We start from the raw sequence: 25,433 nt of genomic DNA, 5'->3' as shown, positions 1-25,433 counted from the left end.
CCACTAACACACTCATAAAATATTATTTTAAATTAAGGTGATTTAGTAAATAGTAGCTAATAAGAATATACTATTAATTTTGGGGTGCTACATCTCTACCCCCCTTAAGGAAATTTCATCCTCGAAATTAAAGCTTACCTTGGAACAAATGAGGATAGGTCTCCATCATCTTTGATTATATTTCCCAATTTGCTTAAAAAGGAGGTGATCCTTCCCATATGACCTTCACAAGAGGGATTTCCTTGTTCCTTAAAGTTTTGATGCTGCGGTCAACTACTTGAATTGGCTGAGGTTGGAAAGTTAGATCCGATCTCAATTCCACCATTTCAAATGCTAGAGGTTGAAATAGGTCTGGAATATACTTCTTAAACTGAGATACATGAAAGACATCATGTAAACCTGACATTGAAGGAGGTAAGGCTAATTGGTATGCAACAGGACCCACACGTTTGATAATTTGAAATGGTCCAATGTAACGTGGATTGAGCTTCTTTGCCTGGAATGCTCGTCCTATCCCTTGTCTAGGGGTTACTCTCAAGAAAACATTATTACCCTCTTCAAATTCTAGAGGCCTCCTACGATTATCAGCATAACTCTTTTGTCGGCTTTGAGAAATCTTTAATTTCTCTTTGATCAATCTAATCTTTTTTGTGGTCTCTTGGATGATTTCTGGTCCAAGGATTCCTTTATCCCCCACTTCTGTCCAACATAAGGGTGTCCTGCACTTTTTTCCATACAAAGCTTCGTACGGGGCCATGCCTATACTAGAGTGATAAATGTTGTTATAAGCAAATTCAATCAAGGGCAAATGTTTATCCCATCAGCCTCTATCCTCTAACACCCAAGCTCTAAGCATATCCTCAAGGGTCTGAATGGTCCTCTCTGTTTGACCTTGTTTGAGGATGATAAGTTGTACTGAGATTCAAACGGGTCCCCAAAGCCTCATGGAAAACTTTCCAAAGTCTCGAAGTGAACTTCGGATCCCTCTCTGATATGATGCTGACTGGTACTCCATGTAGTCTTACAATTTCAAAGATAAACTCCTCAGTCAGTTTAGCTGACGTGTAAGTAGTCTTGACCGGTAGAAAATGTGCTGACTTAGTCAACCTATTGACCACTACCCAGATTGAATCATATCCTGCCTGCGTGCAAGGTAGTCCAACTAAAAAATCCATGGAAATTCTCTCCCATTTCCAAACTGGTATCTCTAATGGTTGAAGCATGCTAGCCGGTCTCTGGTGTTCAGCTTTGACCTGTTGACATACTAGGCATTGCGCCACGAATTCTGCGATGTCGGTCTTCATTCCTGGTCACCAGTAATCCCTCTTTAAATCATGATACACTTTTGTAGAACCCAGATGTATACTAAAACTGCTTTTGTGGGCTTCCTCCAAGGTCCGCTTCTTAAGATTTGTTTCATTTGGCACACATAACCTTCCTTCAAAAAGAATGACACCATCGACCGCCATTGAAAATTCTGGCCTACTAAATTTGGATTGTAATTCTTCGTCTCATGTCTGAGCTTGACCAATTTGTGCTCGTAAGTCACAAGAGATTTTAAGTTGGTTTAGTAAAACTCCTCTGTTTAGCCAGGTGACATTCAAATTAAGGTTTCTAAAATTTTCATACAGCATAACTTATGCATCATTAATTGGGACGCATATAATGATCTCCTACTCAAGGCATCTGCAACCAAGTTTGCTTTTCCTGGATGATATTTCAACTAAAAATCATAGTCTTTGAGGTAGTCCATCCATCTTCTCTGTCTCATGTTTAACTCCTTTTGATCAAACAAGTATTTTAGGCTCTTATGATCACTGAACGTCGCTAAACGGACTCCATACAAATGGTGTCTCCATGTCTTAAAAGCAAAAACTATGGCAGCCAACTCTAGATCGTGGGTAGGATAGTTCTCTTCGTGTCGTTTGAGTTAGCGGGAGGCATAGGCTACAACCTTCCCTTCTTGCATTAGCACGCAACCTAGGCCTTTCCAGGAAGCATCACAAAACACTTGATATTCTCGGGTTAAATCTGGAATAGTTAAGACTGGTGCAATAGTTAATCTAGTCTTCAGTTCTTCGAAGCTCAGCTCACATTCTTGATTCCACGTGAATGGACTGCCCTTTCTAGTAAGGTGCATCAAGGGTGAGTCAATCTGGGAGAAACTCTTGATAAATTTTCGGTAATACCCTGCTAATCTCAAGAAACTCCTCACTTCTGTGACGTTTTTTGGAGAACTCCAATTAAGCACAGCTTCAACCTTAGAGGGGTCAACCATCACACCTTCTTTTGATATTACATTACCGAGAAATTTCACCTTTGACATCCAAAATTCACACTTACTATACTTGGCGAATAATTTCTTCTCTCGTAGTATCTGTAACATAATCCTCAAGTGTTCCTCATGTTCCTCTAAACTTCGAGAGTAGTTTAGTATATCATCAATGAAGATTACCACAAAATTGTCAAGAATGAAAGATATGGTTCATATAATCCATGAATATAGATGGAGCATTGGTCACCCCAAAAGGCATTACTAAGAATTCATAATGGCCATACCGTGTTCTGAATGCAGTCTTTGGTATAACTGAGGTCTTAATGCGAATTTGGTGGTAGCCAGATCGTAGGTCAATCTTCGAGAAATTTATGGCTCCTTTGAGTTGATCCAACAAATCATCAATCCTCGACAAAGGATATTTATTCTTTATGGTCCCCTTATTCAGCTAACGGTAATCAATACATAATCTCATTCCTCCTTCCTTCTTTTTGACCAATAACACTAGCGCACCCTATGGAGAGACACTAGGCCTTAAGAAATGTTTCTTGATAAGGTCTTCCAATTGACCCTTCAATTCCTTCAATTCTAATGGAGACATCCGGTAGGGGGACACTAACACTGGTCCTGCACCCTAAATTAAGTTTATGGAGAATTCCACTTCCCTGTTTGGAGGTAAGGATGTAATGTCCTTTGGGAAAACGTCAACAAATTCTTTCACTATTAGGATAGAACTGACATCTAATTGGGCCTTAAAATCTGTTGAGAGCATAAGAATGAAATTTTGTTCACCACCAAACAAACATTGAATCAATTGGTGTGTACTGTCAAATAGTGTGGAGAAGACTTCTCCTTCTGTCATAGTTTTAGGAGGAACAAAGATTTCCTTCTCCTTACACCCAATATACACTTGATTAACAGATAGCCAATCCATACCTAAGACCACATCCATAGCTTTCAACGGAAAAAAAATCAATTCTACTAAGAACGTCCGTACAGAAACTATGATAGGACAATTTTCACATACATGCGTCGTTTGTAACGCCCTAATACACGTGAATAAAACATTTATTAAAGAAATAGACGTCACGTCACCAAAAGTCTTCCACAAATATAACATGCATAAATATTCAACCAACTACGCAGCGGATATAATTCATACATCACCAAGTATACAAGTCCTAAGAACAATATACATCCATAAATAAAATCTCCAAAACCCGACAAATGGGCAAAATCTCCATAACATAAATCCAGCATAATCAATCTAGAATAATCATAAAGACAGACATCCTAGATCAGAGCCTACTCTAAGACTTCAAAGACCGATAATGAAGATAGCTCCCGCTATTCAAGCACTCACCGAACAAGAAAACTACTCCTGCACTCCGTGTACCCATTCATACAAACATGTAGGTGGTCAAAACCACTGGGGGTTAGCTTCACATCAATCATAATCAACATAAACCATTGTCAAAAGGTAAGCATTTCAGATCAATTTCATTATAGATAATTCTACTTCAATTATGTGTACATACATTCATTCACATAGTCACAACATCCGACAAGTTATACCAATGCACAAATTCACAAAGTCATGTATACAATTATGACACAATTCACCAAATAGTCAAATGCATGCAATTTTCTAGACTCTTCTAGATGCACGCGGTACCATCACCAACAACAAAGGTCGTCACCTCATGATGCAACAAAAACATCATATCCATTGAATACAAAGTATTCAAATCTATCCACTGGATATAAATATCCTAAACCATTGAATACAGAGTATTCAAATCTCACCACTGGAAGTAAACATCCTAAGACTCAATATGACTATGATGCATGGACATGCAAGCAAAGACTCGACAATGCAAAATCACCTCATATATATTCAACAACCACAATGTAAGAGATCACCTCCATTTACATTGATCAACTCCAACAACAATTGCATTATCAAGTATTTACGTCCACAGAATCAACAAGTCACAATTCAAATAAGAGTCATCACCGCATTATCATTACATAATTATCATCATAATTATCGACAAACATCAACTATATCATATAGTTTAACAATTCCATGCAATTTCTCACAATCCAAGTAAGGAGAAAATACAACACATTATGATAAACATCATATTCAACACCTATCAATCATTCACATATCTTCATTTATTCATATCAAGCTAGACAGAAAAGATTTGCCAAGTATTTGGTTTTAAAGATTATATTAGACAAGGTTCGTCTATCATTTTACAACTTTAAAATAATTGAAGTAATTGAGCCAAAACCAAGTAAATAAACTCTAGGGCCTCGACTATGTATACACTTAGATCACATATGAGTGTAGTTGAATATACATGTGCGTTTCACCGGCCAAATACATTAAATCATGAGAATCACATGGTTCGTCTCTCTTTATCACTTTTCCAAAAGAATTCCATTTTCAAAGCAAAATAAGTTAAAACTCAATGAAATCAATCACAACCATTTTTAGATATCATATAATCAATATATAACCTTATCCCTACCCTTTTTGCTTGAGAAAACGAGTTTCGGAAAAATCGAAGCGTTTGAACATTTTTCAAAAGTTTAGTTCCAAATCACAAAATCAAGTCAAATCCAATTCAATTGATGTTTCAAAAGGTTGAGAAAGCTCAAATACATTTAAATACATCAAAAGAATCAGTTTGAAATCACCCAGATCGATTCCAATAACCCGAAACACCCGAAACAAGGAGTACTGTTTTGGGCATCTCGCTTAAGCCAGCTGAGCTCGCTTAAGCCAGATTTCTCCAGGTGGATCTCACTCAGAGCTAGCTTAAGCAAGAATGATAGCTTAAGCCACAAATGGAATACCCATGGTATTATTCAGCAACATCAACATATCCAATTCAACAACAACCTCATTTAAACATTAATTCATCACAATCAACAACAACAACACTAATTTACATCAATTTGAGCAAAAATCAACAAAGATTCATATAACAACAATTCAAGTATGTAAAATCAACAACAACATGTTTAGCATCAATTTCACACACCAAAAATTAACATCAAAGTAGGAGCACGAATTTCACTAATTAAATTCACAATAATCACTTTTCACAAATAAGCACTTTTGAATATAACAAGGGAAGAGATTACAACTAAGGGATTATGAATGAAAACTAGCCCCCTTACCTCAATAAGCAATAATCCTAACAAAAGCTTCAATTTAGCTCCTAGAATCTCTACCACCTCTTGATTCTTCAAGCTTCCTCTTTTAACCCTCTTCTTTCTTCCTCTTTTTTCTCTCACTACCTCTCTCAAATTTTTTGCAAAATGAATGTGAACCCTATTTTTCTACAAAGACTAGAGCTTAAATAGTGTCCACACTAATAGGCTTAACCCTTAAAAAGTCTTAATGGGCCTAAGACCTCTAAATAACTAAACCACAAAGCCTTACTCAGTTGCGGTAAAAAGTTATCGAATACTTACTGGCTCACAACTAATTATCACAACCCACTAGTAACTTAGTAATAATAATGGTTCCCACTTGAAAGACTAAAAATAATCCTCACAGAGAAATTACTAATTTACCCGTGCTCACACAATGACCAAAATACCCCTAAGTCCGAAATGACTAAAATACCCTTCTAACACCGAATTCTAATAATCCCAACCAAAATACACACAGAGGCAATTAATCACGTATAAGCACGTATAAACACATAAAAACAATAAAAAAATAAATCTAACGAAAATCAGGCTGTTACATCGTTTCCACACTACCATCAATCGTGGTGGTAATCACCATTGTATTAGGTAATGGTGATAAATCTCTGAACACATTTATCAGAAATAAAGGAGTGTGTTGCTCCGCAATCAAAAAGTACCATAATAGGTTCATGTCGTAAATAACACGTACCCGCGATCAAGTTGTTGTCTCCTTGTGTCTTCCTTGCGTTCAACGCATACACTCTCCTAGTTGCAGGTGCACTGCTCCCTACTACTCCTTTTTTCTTCCAAGAAGGAAAGTCTCTCATCATGTGTCCCGACTGATTGCATGAGTAACATAGTCCCTTCCCTTCCATACATTCACCCGAATGTCGCTTTCCACAATTATCACACTCTGGTGGTTGAGTAGTCCAGGAGGCTTGAGCTCTCTTGTCCTTGTTTTGTGGATTCTGCACCTTAAGTTTCTGGGCAAACTTGTTGGAGTCCTTATTCCTTTTTTGCCATTGTTGTTCTTTTTCAGCTTGGACCCCCTTCAAGCTTTCTTCAGCTATATACATTTATGCACTAAGGTGGCATAATAAGTGACATCTTGGACGGACACACTATGACGAATATCGGCCCTCAATCCCCACTTGAACTGATTCATCTTCCATTGGTCATCTGGTGCATAGAGGGCTTGTGAGGAGAAACGGGCCAGCTCTTTAAATTTTGCGACATACTCATACATAGACATACTCCCCTGCTTCAGATGGTGAAATTCCTGTTCTTTTTGAATTCTGACGCTGTTAGGAAAATACTTGTCAATGAATATAGGCTGAAAGTGTTCCCAATCTAACGGAAAGTTGTTGGCCACCATGTAGGCACTAGCTCCCTCCCACCAGGCTTCAGCAGCTCCTTTCAGCATATGCACAACAAATGTTACTTTTTCTCCTTCGATGCTTGGTACTACTCTGAAAATCTTTTCCATCTCCTTTAGCCAGTCATGAGCCTCTAGCGGTACAGTACTTCCCTTAAAACTTGGAGGTTTCATCTTGAAAAACTATTGGAAAGCTCCATGCCCTCCCTTTGGTGGAGGTGGCGGGGGAGGTGGAGCTTGTTGAGCATTTCCAGCTATGTTGGTGAGTTGGTTCAGAATGTTCGTCAAGAGGGTCTGTTGTTCCCGCATCATTTGCATCATCTGGGCCCAACGGTTAGCGTCTCTGTCATTTGAAGCTCGTCTACCACACCCCTTTCCAGACATGTTGTTCTGCATATCACACACAAATATCAAGCTGATCAGACTTAATACTTAATGAAATGATAATTGGAAAAATATATTTGAAACAAAGGTGACGTTAACCTGTTGGCTCATAACTACCCAAGATACTATCAAGTTCGACCTGCTCTGATACCAAAATGTGACACTACATATTATTAACTAGAAAACAATATAGAAATGTTTGCTAAGGTACTAGCAACTAGTTGAAACTCAAGGTTTAAAACTCAAATAACCATAGTACTTATTACATGAAGTATCCAAAGGAGTACCAAGTCACGTACTTCAAATTATTAACAAATAAAAGTAAACGAAACTAAGAGAAAGGCTGCCACGTCGAACAACTCCTCAAGTCTCCTTCGCCTTGGCTTTATCAGTTCACTTATCTGTAAACATGCAAACTAATTTGAATGAGAATACATCTCAATGGGTTCATAAATAAATCATACTTGTACCTCGCCTCATCGGCAATAATTATTACGCTCTTGCATATAAAATTCTTACTAACTATTTGATTATATCTAGATACAATAATCTCATCATCATAGATATGTATTCATAAGAGTATGAATAACAAAGTTTATCTCTACTAGAGAACTTGATCATCAACACAACCCTTTTCATTAAGGTATTCTCATCATTTACTTATCTGTGCGTATTGCAAAAGTCCACCAAAGCGTGAGTGTACATAGGTGGTTGCCAACCGGTAAGGTAGACTAATAAGTCATAAATGGCGCCCCATTTACATGCCCTTACCAAACATACTTAGGATATCCCATGTGTTTTGGAATACCCTTCTGCCTCACAATTTGTGTCTTTTAATTATTACCCTTAGTTTGCTTAGTTACAAAACTAGAAACTAGTATCTTTTACTAATTCATAAGTATTAATGTATATAACAATAGGCTATAAGTCGAAATCCAACACATAACCATAGATATATTCATCAATTATATGTACCTGTAGACTATGATGATTCAAAAGTAAACATAGACTTTATATGTAAACATATGTATAGCCGTAACATATATAATCCACAAATTGTACATCCACAAAAGTCCAAACGTGTATTCTCCCTTGAATTGAATCCTATATAAGCTTACAACTATTTACAGTTATTCCTCTGCGCTACTATGTCGAAAATTATACCATAATTTATCTCATATTTTCCAGAAGTAATAAATACGATTGTAAAATATGAAGAAATCAAATTAAAATGAAGAACCAAATCATATTAGTACTCAAAAAAATGCCATGTTCATGGAACTTCATCAGAACCAAATATTATTGACCTACAAACTTACCTACTAACTAATATACATAGCAGTAGCACCTATTAATGTTCTATTCCCAAACCAAACCACACACAATCTAATTAGGTGTGATTATGGCCATGGTTCAGAAATCCCTAAATTGATTCCACATATAAACATGTATGCTTCTAACTTGTAATTCTCAGAATTTAATGCTTAATTAGAACTCACCTGATTAAGAGGTTCAGTGATGATGCCAAGAATTGTTAGAACCATTCTTGTTGTTATTGGGAGTCAATGGTGAGGGTTTTTGGTTCTGTTTAACGTGAAGTAGAAAGTGGAGAGGTTCTGAGAAGTTTTTTCCCTAATTGTTGACTTGGTCTTAAATATAGAGACTTACGAGGAAACTAACGCAATCAATGTTTATGTGCAGATAAGGAACGAATTTTAAAGAATCAACAGAGTGTTGGATATATTGTTGATAAAATTATGAGTCAGGTTCACTATACCATAGAAAATAACATCTTTTTAGAAAAGCAAATTAATCACCATACAATAAAGATGTCATAAAAATAAATAAATAAATCAATGAAATAATAAAAACTCATTCTTCTAAATTTACAATATTCTATGAGTAACCATAGTATATAATAAGGGGATTTTAGCTCCAGACATATCAAGAAAATAAGTTACTGTTGTGAATTCGTTGTGAAAACCACACCAATAATAAACTTGATGTGTGGAGCAAATTAATACCAAGCAATCAATTGAAGTGGATGACAAAAATAATTCAAACAAAATAACAGCAAGAAATAAAGGAAGAAGAAGAACACAAGAATCTGTTTACCCAGTTCGGTCTAATGATGACCTACTATGGGGGAGAGAGCAGCTCTCCGTTCCACTATAATGATATGAGTTTCTTTACAAAGAGATATTGAAGGTTACAAGAATTAGTCTTCAAACCTAACTCTACCCTCAGTCCCAGCCTCTTCCCGTGACCAAGAGACTCAATCCTAATAGTGCTTTGTTCAAGGTGAATCAAAAACAATCCCAACCCTAGTGTTGTTGCCAAGAGAATTTCTCTATAAACCCAAGTTTGTTTGTTGGCTTTTAAACCTTGTTTTTCTACACCACATAATCATCTGATACAAGGTTTATATTTATAGTGGAAAGCATCCCTCAAAAAACCAAACGGAACAGAACCGGCCCATGAAAAAACCGTTTTTTTAACTTCTGCAGCGCAACAAATCGGGCCTCGATTTATACCATTCGGGCGCCGATTTTTACAGTATCACAGGCCTTCAGAATTAGCTCAAAATCGGGCCCCGATTGCACAGTGTTCGGGCGCCGATTTTGACAGTTCCAGGATGCATCATTTTTGAGTCATTTTCCAACAGTTACATAGTAAAAAAAAGTTTAATTCTTGTTATATTATAATGATGAAATGTTTAATATACTTTAATTTGAAAGGAATTAAGTTTTATTATTTGTAATTAGGTGTTTTCTCATAAAATGTTTGCATTTTGTAACTTCCCATAAAATTGGATTTAACATGAGCATGAACAACAAAATGGTAATGATAAGAAAATTAGAAATTTGATAAGTATTATATTTTATTTGTGGTAAAATAGTATAGTATAGATAAGTGGGGAATAGTGGGTTCAAATATGCATCTCAAAACAAATTTTTCAGTAGGTACCATCTAACATACACTTACGAGACAAAGTCTTATCTTTAATATCCATCATATTTTAATTCAAATTAAAAATGTTATATATTTTCATAATTTTGTAACCGTTTCTTACATAATTTATAAGTAATCCTTTCGTTCCCCATTGTTGGTTCTGCTAAAACCTGCAAGGTTCTGTTGGTTTTTTACGTGTTTAACTAATCTCTTGATATGGGTTTACGTGTATGTTGCTATCATGAAACCAGGTGTGTTTAGCAATCCTGATCGACGATTCTTTGATGTTATAGATCTATTGAGATCCGTTGGTCTCAAAGATTCATGTCTGCTTTCATTATGGTACTTGAATAGAGGGCAGAAGTGGATGATAATTTGATGTTCATCATAGTAAATAGTTGGGGCATGTGGATTTGTTAGTTATCACACTCACAGTCGAATCCACTCCACGTTTTGAGGATCTGGTCTGATGCTCGTCAACTATGCACCTAATTTTTATAATTTTATCTCATATCCGCATGCAAGTACGTTAGATTGTGTGTGGTGTATACTGATTTGTTTCAGATTTAGTTAAGTGGTCCTGAACCCTGTTGGGTTGTTTTATTTTTACTAGCTTAGTCATTATTTCCCCCTAGCTTTTGCAATTTTCCCTCTTTATTTGAATTTGTATAGGGTGTTGCAAATCCATTTGCATCTCATTTGCTTAAAAATATAAAATAAAAATTATTTGTAACAATATAAATATTGAAAAACTGACAACATGACTTACATAATCGACAAACACACTGCAAAACTCAGTGCTAGAAAAATAATAAAAGCAACTAAATTGAATCTTTAATTTTATTTATTTCAAGTAATTATTTTATAAAGTGATTGATGTAGGTGATTTTTTATTTCATATTGTTACTTTTGTGATACATTATTTCAAGATTTTATCACAACACCAATCAACCCATTTGCCACAACACCATTTTTCTGGTTGATATACAACATAACTAGGATATGGTTGTAAATATTTTTGTAGACGTTCTTAATGATCAAGACGAGTACTCTTTGTGCTTCCAACAAAAGTACTCACAATTGCTAAGACCAATATCAATAACTTCAAAATCATCTTCAATGTGCTTTCCATTATAAATTTGAAAATATTAAAGAATACAAAAAACAATATACTTTCAATTGTGTGGGTGCCTATATATATATATATTTGTAATCCGAACATATAGCTACTGTAGTATTCTCATGTAATAATTTTAAAGCTTTAACATTAAACACAAATTTATGGTAAGAAAATTATTAACTTGCAAATTAATTTTAATTTGTAATTTTTTTTGACTAACTTTACTATAAATTTATGTTGAATAAATTTTTATTAAAAAATATAGTATATTTTTCATAAAGGAGCATGGTCAATTTATTTTTCAATTGAAATACTGTTTAATAGAAATTTTTTTTATAGTTTTAATTACTCATTATAGTTTTAATTACTCATTATAGTTTTAATTATACCATAATCAACTACACAAATTAAAAATAGTTACCTTAAGCAGATTTAAATATTGTTTGGATTGAATAAGTTGTTGGTTCCTATAGTTATATAAGTTTTCATTTTTAGTTCATATAAATATTTTCATAAATAATAGTCCGGTAAGTGATTTTGGGCAAATTTGGTTTGTTGATGTTTAAATTAGTTAAAAATGACCCTATATAGAGGAAGTAAAAATAAAACACGATATATTTATTTGGAGCGTCGTTATTCTATACATTGTCATGTGTGCAACTTTTAACATTGATGAACAAATTTGCTTTAAAAAAACATATGTGGACCATTGTTTGAAAAAGAGTTAGGGGAACAAGAAAGAAAATGGTTTTTATAGGCCCAATATTTTATTTGAACAATCATATTTAATGTATTTAGTATTCAATTTTTTCTTATATAGTCTTTAGAATAACTTATATAATACTTTTAGTTAGTGAGTTACAATCTTTCCATCACCTTTATTGTTTTACTATTTAGGTAAGTACTAAGTAGGTCATATCAAGCTCTAGGAGTTTGATTTAGATCGTATAGTGATTTTTTAAATTTTTATACAAATTATGGATGTTTTAAATCTTTAAATTCAGGGTGGTTGTTAGACATAAACTTATTAAAAAATAAGACCATTTAAAAATGCACTATTAACATCCATTTAATACACATATTTCTTTTTTTGTTTTGTTGTTGTACTCCCTCTGGTCACATTTATAAGCCAAACATTACTTGTTAGTTTCATTAAATACGTAATGTATTTGTTAGTTTCCAATTATTTTAAAGTCAATTATTGTGTTTTGCACGGTTACTGTTGGTATTTTGATGTGTTTCAGGAACATAGGGTGTAAGAACCATAAGTGAAGAAAAAGGGGGAAGAGAAAGAAATCATGACCAATGTCACAAGCCCAACAAACTTTGACATTTTTTGTACGGAAGAATTAAACAATAAAAAGACATTGAGACACTCGTTGTGAAAAAAACCCTAGCCACGATCATATTTTATATTTCAAAAATCCTAGATACCGCATTAGTATACACTTTTCAAAATTTTTATTTTGAGAATTTTTGAATTTCTAGTTCTATGTTGTAGTCCCATTACTAGTGTGTTTCGATTGCCTTTCCCTTTATTTTCAAGTTGTTGTTATGTATTGTTTTTTATCTTTTATAATCGATTTCAATTCGTGTTCATTATTGCATGGCTATATGTGCGATTCAAATTCTTGTTAATTTTTATTGTCGTGGCAAATTCAATCCCATTAATCCTTATTAATTGATATTGCTATTCCATTTATTCCTATAATACTGCCACGCATCTAGTTACATTTCCTGAATGTTGAATGTGCTACTTTAATTTCCTTATTTCACATGCTGCATGTTTGATTCATATTCTCGTGCCATCGAAATTGCTTATTACCGCAGTTGTTCTTGCTGTTTAACTAAAAGTTGCCATCTAATTCAAGTTTGATCCTTTGTTATTTATTCGCTTTCTCTTTAACATGAATTCTGCAAAATTAAATTTAGTGCATTATTATTTTATTATGCATGATTAGTTTTAATTGGGTCCAAAACGAAGGACCGACATACCGTTGGATCTCATGTAACTGCGTGCTCTATTAATTGTATTGTGAATAAAAAGCATTTGTTTTTAAAATTCTGTTTTATAATTTAAAAAGTCTACTACAAAAGTAGAGACATAGGGATATCGTTTACGCGTCGAACGCGTGAAAATGATATCTGACTAAGAAAATTCAGATTTTTAATTGAGAAGGTTAAAGCGAAAGCACTTCTTTTAATTAAGAATCAATTGAATTAAGAAAAGGGAATTTTTAAGCTTGTAATTATACACTACGAAAGTAGGGAGTTACGCGTCTAAAAAATCTGACAACGTATTGCGAAAGCAAACACTGTCTCTTGTTCAATACTTTCTACAAAAGTTTTGTTTTTCTCATTACTATTTAATTATCGCAAAGTTACTCGAGTGATGAAGGTCAACGGAATTCATCGTTTTGGTCTCTTCCTCTCTTATATTTAATTAAAATCAATATTTATTTTACTCTCGAAACAAAACTATTTTGAATTTTGCCTTAGATAAACATAGGAACAACAGAAAATGGTACTTGTTAAATTGGTCTCTGTGGATACAATACTTTTTATACTAAAATCGACATAGCCGTACACTTGCAGCCCTGTCAATTTGGTATACATTATAGATCAAATAAATTAGGTAGTCAATGAACCTAAAAAGTAAATTTCCTTTATAAATGTGACCGAAGCGAATAGATTTCAAAGAATTATGTGGTTTGTAAATCCTACATTGAAAGGAAACTAATGCAATCAAAGTTTTTGTTGTAGATAAGAAACGAATTTTAAAGAATCAATAGAGTGTTGGATATATTGTTGATAGAATTACGAGTCATGTTCACTATACCATAGAAAATAACATCTTTTTAAAAATGCAAATTAATCACCATACAATAAAGATGTCATAAAAATAAATAAATAAATAAATGAAATAATAAAAAACTCATGCTTCTAAATTTACAATATTCTTTGAAGTAACCATAGTACATAATAAGGTGATTTTAGCACGAGACATATCAAGAAAATAAATTACATAGTAAAAAAAAGTTACATTCTTGTTATTTTATAATGATGAAATGTTTAATATACTTTAATTTGAAATGAATTTAGTTTTATTATTTGTAATTAGGTGTTTTCTCATAAAATGTTTGCATTTTGCAACTTCCCATAAAATTGGATTTAACATGAGCATGAACAACAAAATGGTAATGATAAGAAAATTAGAAATTTGACAAGTATTATATTTTATTTGTGGTAAAATAGTATAGTAGAGATAAGTAGGGAATAGTGGGTTCAAATATGCATCTCAAAATATATTTTTCAGTAGGTACCATGAGGGCTATTTAAGGCCACAAGGGCCATTTTTCCTTCATTTTCACTTCATTTTCTCTCTCTAGGTTTTGAGGAAAAGAATTTTTTCCTCCTTCTCTCTAAGATGTCACCCCAATCTCCACCTCTAACCCACTAATCTTTCCAAGTTTTATGCAATTGGTGAACAAGCATGGATCATAGAAGCTTCATGAGCAAGAAACATCAAGAAGAAGAGGATTTAGTGTGATTTGAGGAACCTGGAGTTAGGGTTTGATCTTTGGGAAGCTTGGAACTTGAAGCAATCACAAGAATCATGTTAGGTGAGTTCTTAGATAGAACCCACCTTAGGGATTATGTGTTTAATTTTACAAGGAAAACATGAATTATGTTAAGTTTAGAAAAATATGATTTTTGTACCCTTGCCATTGATCTTTTTATGTTCATGTTAAAATTGCCACGGAAGATGTTTTATAATGATATATGAGTTGTTGGATGTTCATAGTGCATTGCAGGATCGAATTGGACGAGTTTTGGGTCAAAATTGCAAAATTTGCACCACAGACCCGAAGAAACTCGCTATTACCGAAATATTTCGCTAATAGCAAAATTCTCCAGGATGAAAGTCGCTAATAGCTAAAAAATTTCGCTATTAGCTATACTCTCTGACTTTGCCAATTTTCTTTTTGGCTTGTTGGTTCATCTTGGTGTCGGTGGTGCAATCCGAAGCCTTTCTTTCATCATTTTACAACTTTATAACCCCAAAACAACATCTAAGCAATGCACATAACATCAAATGATCCTTGAATTGAAAATCATGGAAATCTTAGCATGTATGACAAGGATGGCACAAGAGAGTTTAAGCCGAGTTACTCGGGTAGCAAAGAATTAAGAAAGGGAATGAATGTAGAGCCTCGACATAGTTTGTCGTGGACTAGAATGATAGCATGAATCCCTAAGTATGAAAAGTATATGAATAAGAATGCCTATGTATGTTATGACGCGAAGTGGTTAATGTATCCTCTTCGTACATGAACAAGAATGGCTATGTAAGCATGTTAAGCCATGAACTGATAAGTTAATCTCTTCACATATGATTAAGAATGATTAAGTAAGTAGTTTACCACTAATAGGGTAGATAATGAACCCGTGGTAAATGAGTAAGCATGTATAGGTTTAACCTTTCATGAATGTATAAGACCAAGACTATAATGAATGATGTAGGTGCCATGTCTCTTGTGATCCATGCAAGGTTGGGATCTCAAGGGGTTGTCACCATGGGAACGGGATAAGCTCCGCAAGGGGGGCCCGCATGTCACTGAGTAAGCAAGATGTAGCTGTCATGGGAACGGGATAAGCTCCGCAAGGAGGGCCCGCACATCACTGAGGGAGTTCGATGTACCTTAGCTAGGTTTCCATCGGTCATGTATGGGATTGTACTTGGGGTTACTCTACCTGGGGCTCTCCGTAAAATAAATCAAGATAATAATGTTTGTTCAACGCTAACATAATGAATGAAAGAATGAATGAATGAATGAATATGACTATGTATGATACAATATGATATGATGTTAGATATGTAGAGCAAGTTATGAATGTTATACCGATGATGATCTTAGGTTTCCCTAATCGTCCGGTTTAGAAACGTGTCATGTATAAACATGTTAAGTCTTGATGTGTTTAACGTATCTTGAGTTAGCGGTCCTAGGATCCCTTGAGCGCCATGACACGTATGATGTAAGCAAGACCTACGACAAGTTAAGATGAACCTACTACAGATATAGTATGCACGACCGTCTAGGCAAGCATGACCACACACGTATAATCAACTGTCAGGTTGTATTATAGACACGTGGTGACCGTATGTTTTCCCTGAGGTTACCTATAGCCTAGGATTAGGTAGAACTCACTGAGACATTATGTCTCATCCCAATCCTTATTTGTTTCAGAAAAACAGGATGGTATTGCAAGCTTGTAGCCGGATGGATATTTCAGCAAGTGCTCGTTCGTACCCGCTGCAGGATGTCACGGATTTTAAGGATGCATTTTTCTATATTTTGGACTAGAAGTAGTGTGTTGATGTTTGTACGAACGCATATTGCTGTATAATGTATTCATTTAAATGTATTTAAGTTGTAAATTTTAATGTATCCAGTACTAAAGATAACGCACATGCTAAACTTTCTAGATACGTTTAGTATGGGTGTTACAGTTTTGTTGGTTTTTTACGTGTTTAACTAATCTCTCGATATGGGTTCACGTGTATGTTGCTCTCATAAAATCAGGTGTGTTTAGCAATCCTGATCGATGATTCTTTGATGTTATAGATCTATTGAGATCCGTTGGTCTCAAAGATTCAGGTCTGCTTTCATTATGGTACTTGAATAGAGGGCAGAAGTGGATGATAATTTGATGTTCATTGTAGTAAATAGTTGGGGCATGTGGATTTGTTAGTTATCACACTGACAGTCGAATCCACTCCACGTTTTGAGGATCAGGTCTGATGCTCGTCAACTCAGTGCTAGAAAAATAATAAAAGCAACTACATTGAATCTTTAATTTTATTTATTTCATATAATTATTTTATAAAGTGATTGATGTAGGCGATTTTTTATTTCATATTGTTACTTTTGTGATACATTATTTCAACCTTTTATCACAACACCAATCAACCCATTTGCCACAACACCATTTTTCTGGTTGATATACAACATAACTAGGATATGGTTGTAAATATTTTTGTAGATGTTCAGAATGATCAAGACGAGTACTCTTTGTGCTTCCAACAAAAGTACTCACAATTGCTAAGACCAATATCAATAACTTCAAAATCATCTTCAATGTTCTTTCCATTATGAATTTGAAAATATTAAAGAATACAAAAAACAACATACTTTCAATTGTGTGTGTGCCTATATATATATTAGTAATCCGAACATATAGCTACTGTAGTATTCTCATGTAATAATTTTAAAGCTTTAACATTAAACACAAATTTATGGTAAGAAAATTATTAACTTGCAAATTTATTGTAATTTGTAACTTTTTTTGACTAACTTTACTACAAATTTATGTTGAATATAGTATATTTTTCATAAAGGAGCATGGTCAATTTATTATTCAATTGAAATACTGTTTAATAGAAAATTTGTTTATTATTCAAGCTTTATTGACTATTAAATATAGAACATCTTAAAGCAATTTGATGGTAAGGCTAAATATTAGATACAACTAAAGAAAATACTCAACAAATAAAAAAATATGCCCAAAATTATTTTCTACAATGATCATTATAGTTTTAATTATACCATAATCAACTACACAAATTAAAAATATTTACCTTAAGCAGATTTAAATATTGTTTGGATTGAATAAGTTGCTGGTTCCTATAGTTATATCATTTTTCATTTTTAGTTCATATAAATATTTTCATAAATAATAGTCCGTTAAGTGATTTTGGGCAAATTTGGTTTGTTGATGTTTGATGACACCTTGTCATTACGTAATTTTATATGTATTTTCATCACAAAAAGGAGTTCACTGGAAGACTTATGCAGCAAAAAGAGCAGAAAAACTGAAGAAAAAGCAAAGAAAGGAAACGTGTCACGATTTGTCTGAAACGTGACACGATTTGAGAAGCTTCAGAAGTTGTGGTTCGACATTTAAAAACGTGGCACGATTGGTAAAACGTGCCACGATTTGGAGAAACCCTAATTTGTTACTTGCTCTACAAGGTAAAACGTGTCACGATTTACTTAAAACGTGACACGATTTAGGCGATATTTTGTGCCTATTTAAGCTAAAGTCTATTACATAAACAAGGGTTACGAATTCCAGAGAGCAAAGTGCGATTTTGTGACTGCAAGACGGCCAAGAAGGACAATTTCTTCATCCTTCCATCACTTTGTGTATGTTTTAATCCCTCTAATGATTATGTTATTTGTAATTACTATTATGGGTAGCTAAACCCATTAGAGGTTAGGTCTGAGATGATTCTTTGTAACCCTAATTGATACATGATGTTGTGAAATCTATTTATTGTGAATGATTATTTAGTCTTTATTCAATTCAATTGTTCTTAATGCTTTTTATATCTTGATCAAATATAAACATGATTTAGTGAGAATGAATGACTACTGACCATAGCTTTCTACTTAGACCAAATTGAATTGTTCTAATAAAAATGGTTAGTCTAGGAATAGATAATCGTTTATTAGTGATATTAGGTTAACGTACTTCAAACCTTCAAAGATTATTAGACCATCTAAGGGATTAGGGGCTGTAGTTTGAGAAGAGGGTCCTAACTCAAGGGATTGATTAGGACTATTTTGTTAACTATCGTGGGACTAGAAAATCATTCACACGAATATGTGCAACATACCAATTAGGGGAACATAGATGATTCGAAAGACCTAAACTCATCTCTCTCTTATTCTTAAAAACCAATTTTATTTTCAGCAATTACTTTTATGCAATCAAACCAACCTACTGCCTAGTGGCAAAACAAAACAACTTTTACACATCCTAAAGTACAACGTAATTGAATTATTGAGATTAAAAACAGTCCTCGTGGGATCGATATTTTTACTACTTCGATAGTATTTGGTGCACTTGCCAAACGCGTATCAAGTTTTTGGTGCCGTTGCCGCGGACTGTTGATTTATTTCAACAAGGCAATTATGTTATAATTTAGTATTTCTGCAATTTAATTTTCTATTTTTAATTTTTCAATGTTTCAGTATTCATTAAGTATGTTGTATCGTGTAGTGCTACTAAGGTATTTTGCTGTTTATGCTAGGTAAACATAGCGCCGACGATTTAGAATACGATCCAGAAATAGAATGGACTGCCAGAGCACTTCGGAAAGCTGTCTGGCTGCAAAGGTTGTCTCATTCTGTTCCACCTGGTGTACGAGAACCGATACCTGCTGAATTTGAAACAATCTCTTCTCCTAAATCTACAACTATTTGAGAACCTGTACCACCGAGACCAAAGCTAGGAGACTATGGGTTAGCAACTCATCGCGGTCAACTGACCCACACTTTTCAACCAGCTAACCCCGTTGCTTTCGACATCAAGACCACCGTTCTGAATGGGTTGAGAGACAAACAGTTTGATGGGACCGAAGCCATGAGCCCACATGAACACTTAAGCCGCTTTGCTGAAACATGTGAATTTTGTGTACAACCAGCCAATGTTATTGATGCACAAAAGAAGCTTAGGTTATTTCCTTTCACCTTGACGGGTAGAGCTAAAGATTGGTTGCTGACTATACCCAATGGGACTGTCCAAACATGGGAGGAGCTAGAGCTTAAGTTCCTCGAGAAGTATTTTCCTATGTCCAAGTATTGGGATAAAAAGATGGAGATATCAAACTTCAAGCAAGGGGAGAATGAGTCACTATATGATGCTTGGGAGCGATTTAATTTGCTTCTCAAGAGATGCCCCAACCATGAGTTTACTGAGAAACAATACCTCCAAATCTTCACTGAGGGGGTGACACCTAACACTAGAATGTTCTTAGATGCTTCTGCGGGAGGTAGTCTTAAGAGTAAAACTGATCTTAAAGTTCAAGCTCTAATCGAGAACATGGCCAACAACGAATATCGTGCTGAAGCGAAAAAGAAAGAAATAGGAGTGTTTGGGGTGAGTGAACAAACTGCAATCCTAGCTAACCAAGCAGCCATGAACAAACAAATCGAGGCTCTAACTAAGGAGTTTCAAGGTTTCACTTTGGCTCATAAGCAACAACAAGTGGCTGCAATTAAGTGTGACTTATGTGGTGAAGGACATGCTAATGGTGAATGTGTACCTGAAGGAAGTAGTGAGGAAGCCAACTACACGGGGAATTATCAAAGGCAAAATCAGTACTACACTCCAGGCATCAACAAGCATCCCAATTTGAGCTACTCGAATAACAATGCTTTGAACTCTCAGATGCTTACTCCTCCACATCAACAACCAAGAAAGCCTTCAGCTCTCGAGGAAACTATGATAAACTTTATGAAGATGACCCAAGGCAACTTTGAAGAGATGAAGAAGAGTCAAGAGGCTGAGAGAAAGAACAACGAAGCCTCCAGGAAGATGCTTGAAACTCAACTTGGGTAATTAGCTAAGCAATTGGCAGAACAAAACAAAGGCGGATTCTCAGGTAACACTAAAGAGAACCCTAAGAACGAATCTTGTAATGCTATTGAATTGAGGAGTAAAAAGTTTTTGACACCTTTAGTTCCAAAAGCTCCGAAGGAAGTTGATGAAGTAGTAGTGGAGGTGGAAAAAGATGGCGAAGTTGAAAAAGAAAGTGAAAAGGGTGTAGTTGAAAAGGAGAATGATCAAGGAGTAGTCGAAAATGAAAAGAAGAAAAAAATAGAGGGAGAAAAAAGTGAGAAATTGATAGATGAAGATTCAATCTTGAGGAAGTCAAAGAGTCAAATATTGAAGGATGGAGATAAACCACAAATTATTCCATCATATGTGAAGCTTCCCTACCCTCATCTAGAGAAGAAGAAAAAGAAGGAGGAAGGACAATTCAAGAAGTTCATGCAACTTATCTCACAACTTCAGGTGAATATTCCTTTCAGTGAAGCTCTTGATCAAATGCCTTTGTATGCCAAATTCATGAAAGATTTGCTAACGGGAAGAAGAAAGCCTAAAGATGATGAAAACATTTCTCTTTCCGAGAATTGTAGCGCCATTCTCCAAATGAAGCTACCACCTAAGCTGAAAGATCCTGGTGCTTTTACTATCCCTTACTCTATTGGACTGGTAAATGTTGGAAGAGCTTTATGTGATCTAGGGGCAAGCATAAACTTGATGCCCCTTTCAATGATGAAGAAGCTTGGATGTGGGGAGCCAAAGCCAACAAGAATGACCATTACTCTAGCTGATCGGTCAATCTCTTATCCTTTCGGTGTGCTTGAAGATGTTCTAGTCAAGGTAAATGATCTAGCGTTTCCAGCAGATTTTGTGATCTTAGATATGGCTGAAGATGAAGATATGCCACTAATTCTAGGAAGACCTTTCCTTGCAACTGGTCGTGCTTTGATTGATGTTGAGATGAGAGAACTAATGTTGAGATTCCATAATGAGCAAGTGGTGTTTAATATCTTTGAAGCAATGAAACACCGAGAGGAAAACCCCAAGTGCTACCGGATTGATGTTGAAGAATAGTAGAAGACAGCTCGCATGAACCTCAACCTCAACAACCTCTTGAAAGGGCAATTGTAAATTCTATAGAGAGTTGTGAGGAGGATGAAGACCTTGAAGTTAGTAATTGTGTAAAGCAACTTGAGGCAAGCAAGCAAGAATTGGGGCCGGTAAAAATTGAAGAACTAGTTGGTAAAGACTCTACTGGAGCACCTTCTTTGAGTGGAGGAGGAGAGACTAATCAAGAATTGAAAGAACTTCCTTCTCACTTGAAATATGTTTTCCTTAGCAAGGATGCTTCTAAACCAGCAATTATCAGAAACACCTTGTCACCTTTAGAAGAAGAAAAATTGATGTGGGTGTTGAGGGACAATCAAGGAGCTTTGGGGTGGAACATTTCTGATTTGAAGGGTATTAGTCCAGCTTATTGCATGCACAAGATACACATGGAGGCTGAATACAAACCAGTGGTTCAACCTCAAAGAAGACTAAACCCAACAATGAAGGAAGTGGTGAAGAAGGAGGTGCTTAAGTTACTGGATGCAGGTATGATTTACCCTATCTCTGATAGTTCATGGGTAAGTCCAGTTCATGTGGTGCCTAAGAAAGGAGGAATGACAGTGGTGGCTAATGAAAATAATGAATTGATACCCACACGCACCTTCACCGGTTGGAGAATGTGTATAGACTACCGGAGGTTGAATACCGCAACAAGGAAGGACCACTTTTCGTTGCCGTTCATGGATCAAATGATTGAGAGATTGGTTGGCCAAGCCTTTTATTGTTTCTTGGATGGGTATTCGGGGTACAATCAGATTGCGGTGGCTCCAGAAGATCAAGAGAAAACTGCCTTCACTTGTCTATTTGGTATATTTGCTTATAGGAGGATGCCCTTTGGGCTGTGTAATGCGCTGGCGACCGTTCAAAGGTGTATGCTCTCCATCTTCTCTGACATGATAGAGAAGAACATTGAGGTATTTATGGACGACTTCTCTGTTTTTGGTAAATCTTTTGATCAATGCTTGTTCCACCTAGATGTTGTCCTTAAACGATGCACCGAAACTAACCTTGTTTTAAACTGGGAAAAATGTCACTTCATGGTGACCGAAGGTATAATTTTGGGGCATAAAATAAGTGCAAAAGGCATAGAGGTGGACCAAGCCAAGATAGAGGTTATAGAAAAACTTCCCCCACCTGTTAATGTTAAGGGAGTAAGAAGTTTCTTGGGGCATGCCGGTTTCTATCGGCGTTTCATAAAAGATTTTTCTAAAATTTCAAAGCCCCTCTGTAACCTCTTGGTCAAAGAAACTGAGTTTAATTTTGATGTTGAATGTTTAAATGCTTTTTCTTTGATTAAAAACAAGTTGGTGATTGCACCAATAATCATTGCACCCGATTGGGATTTACCTTTTGAACTTATGTGTGATGCAAGTGATTATGCTGTTGGTGCAGTTTTAGGCCAACGCAAGAACTAATTTTTCCATGCAATTTACTATGAATGCAAGGTTTTAAATGAAAATCAAATTAACTATTCCACAACTGAAAAGGAGTTGCTTGCAGTAATCTTTGCATTGGAAAAATTTCGTTCTTATCTAATAGGTTCCAAAGTCATTGTTTTTACAGATCATGCAGCTCTAAAATATCTCTTAACCAAAGGGAGATTCGAAGCCTCGGCTGTTGAGGTGGATCCTCTTGTTGCAAGAGTTTGATCTTGAGATCCATGACAAGATGGGAGTAGAGAACGTAGTGGCTGATCACCTCTCAAGGCTGGAAAATGATGAGGTGACAAAGAAAGAGAAGGCCATCAAGGCCGAGTTTCCTGATGAACAGCTGTTTGCTATTGGAGAAAGGCCCTGGTTTGCTGATATTGCAAACTTTAAGGCTGGTAACATAGTTCCTGATGACATGAGTTATCATCAGAGGAAAAAGTTCTTCAAAGATGCAAACCACTACTTGTGGGATGACCCTTATCTGTTTAAGTTAGGCACTGACGGTTTGATTAGACGTTGTGTTGCAGGTGAGGAAGCTCATAGTATCATGTGGCATTGCCATACCTCAGCTTATGGGGGCCACCATAGTGGAGAAAGAACCGCTGCAAAAATTTTGCAAAGTGGATTCTGGTGGCCCACCCTTTTCAAGGATTGCCAAGACTTTGTTGCATGGTGTGATAAATGTCAAAGAACAGGTAACATCTCAAAAAGGAATGAGATGCCCCTATCAAGAAACATTGAAGTTGAACCATTCGATTGTTGGGGAATCGACTTTATGGGACCTTTCCCTTCCTCTTACTCTTTTCTCCATATTCTTGTTTGTGTTGACTATGTCACAAAGTGGGTTGAAGCGATACCATGTGTTGCTAATGATGCCAAGACTGTTGTTAACTTCCTGCATAAGAACATTTTCACTAGGTTCGGAACACCTAGAGTCTTGATCAGCGATGGGGGAAGCACTTTTGCAATAATTTTCTTGAAAATGTGCGCAAAAAATATAACATCAGGCACAAAGTTGCAACTCCCTATCACCCACAAACAAGTGGTCAAGCGGAGGTTTCAAACCGTCAGCTGAAACAGATCTTAGAGAAGACAATTGCGCCAAATAGGAAAGATTGGTCTAAAAATTTAGATGACGCACTGTGGGCCTATAGGACAGCCTTTAAGACTCATCTAGGGCTTTCACCCTATCAGTTAGTCTATGGGAAGGCATGTCATATTCCAGTTGAGCCAGAACATAAAGCATACTGGGCCATTAAGGCCTTAAATTTTGATCAAGAAACCGCTGGTAAGAAAAGACTCTTGAAACCTAATGAACATGAGGAGATGAGGCTTAGAGCGTATGAAAATGCGCTCATCTATAAAGCCAGGACTAAAAGGTATCATGACAAAAACTTAGTGTCTTGGGATATTAACTGTGGGCAACTAGTTTTGTTGTATAATTCCAGGTTGAAGATGTTTCCTGGAAAGCTCAAGTCAAAGTGGTCTGGACCGTTCGTGGTAAAAAGTGTGTCACCTCATGGAGCTGTTGAGTTGATGACACCTGAAAGTGAGCGAAGTTTCAAGGTAAACGGGCAGAGAGTTAAGCCATATCTGAGGGGCGACCTACCGAAAGCAAGGGTAGGACTTATGTTGAATGATCCTTAGGGGTCATCATAAGTCAAGCTAGTGACGGTAAAGAAGCGCTTTGTGGGAGGTAACCCACCTATGTAATTCAGGTAGTATTTCTTACTTTTATTGCTTTCAAAAATCAAAAACACAAAAAGATTTTAGCTGAAACAAACAGAGGATGAAAATTTTTGTTTTCCAATACTGTGCAAATCGTGACACGTTTTGGGCAAAACGTGACACGATTTGCCTCCCTCTGAAGCTCATCTCATAAAATTTTTCTAAGTTAAAAATGGTGTCATTCGACATTTTCAAAAACGTGTCACGATACTGAAATCGTGACACGATTTTTGGCACCTAAAATTTTTCTAAGTCTCAAACTGGTGGCATTCGACAATTGGAAATTGTGACACGTTGGCCAAAACGTGACACGATTTCTGGGAAAGAAATTTTTCAAAAATGAGCAATCGTGGCACGTTTTGCCCAAACGTGACACGATTTTGGCAGTTTCAAAAATTTAACCGTTACAAAACCAAATTGTGACATGTTTTGGCCAAACGTGACACGATT

The 25,433-nt window shown here is 35.6% G+C and overlaps 1 protein-coding gene across 1 annotated transcript; it reads right to left on the bottom strand.

Moving 5' to 3' along the window:
- Positions 1-1,930: 1,930 nt before the first annotated feature.
- On the bottom strand, positions 1,931-7,037 carry LOC146906555 (uncharacterized). The gene is made up of 4 exons (XM_085728874.1): positions 6,611-7,037; positions 6,198-6,554; positions 3,015-3,211; positions 1,931-2,377 (listed from the first exon to the last, which is right to left on the bottom strand). The coding sequence occupies exons 1-4, from the start codon at positions 7,035-7,037 to the stop codon at positions 1,931-1,933; spliced, it is 1,428 nt and encodes a 475-aa protein (XP_085585000.1).
- Between the last annotated feature and the right edge of the window lie 18,396 nt (positions 7,038-25,433).

The sequence above is a fragment of the Medicago sativa genome, chromosome 7, assembly GCF_051527215.1.
Source record: "Medicago sativa cultivar Bolivia chromosome 7, Bolivia_mono, whole genome shotgun sequence".
Classification (NCBI taxonomy): Eukaryota; Viridiplantae; Streptophyta; class Magnoliopsida; order Fabales; family Fabaceae; genus Medicago; species Medicago sativa.
The sequence above is the reverse complement of the archived record's forward strand: the minus strand, read 5'-3'. Positions and strand labels throughout refer to the sequence as shown.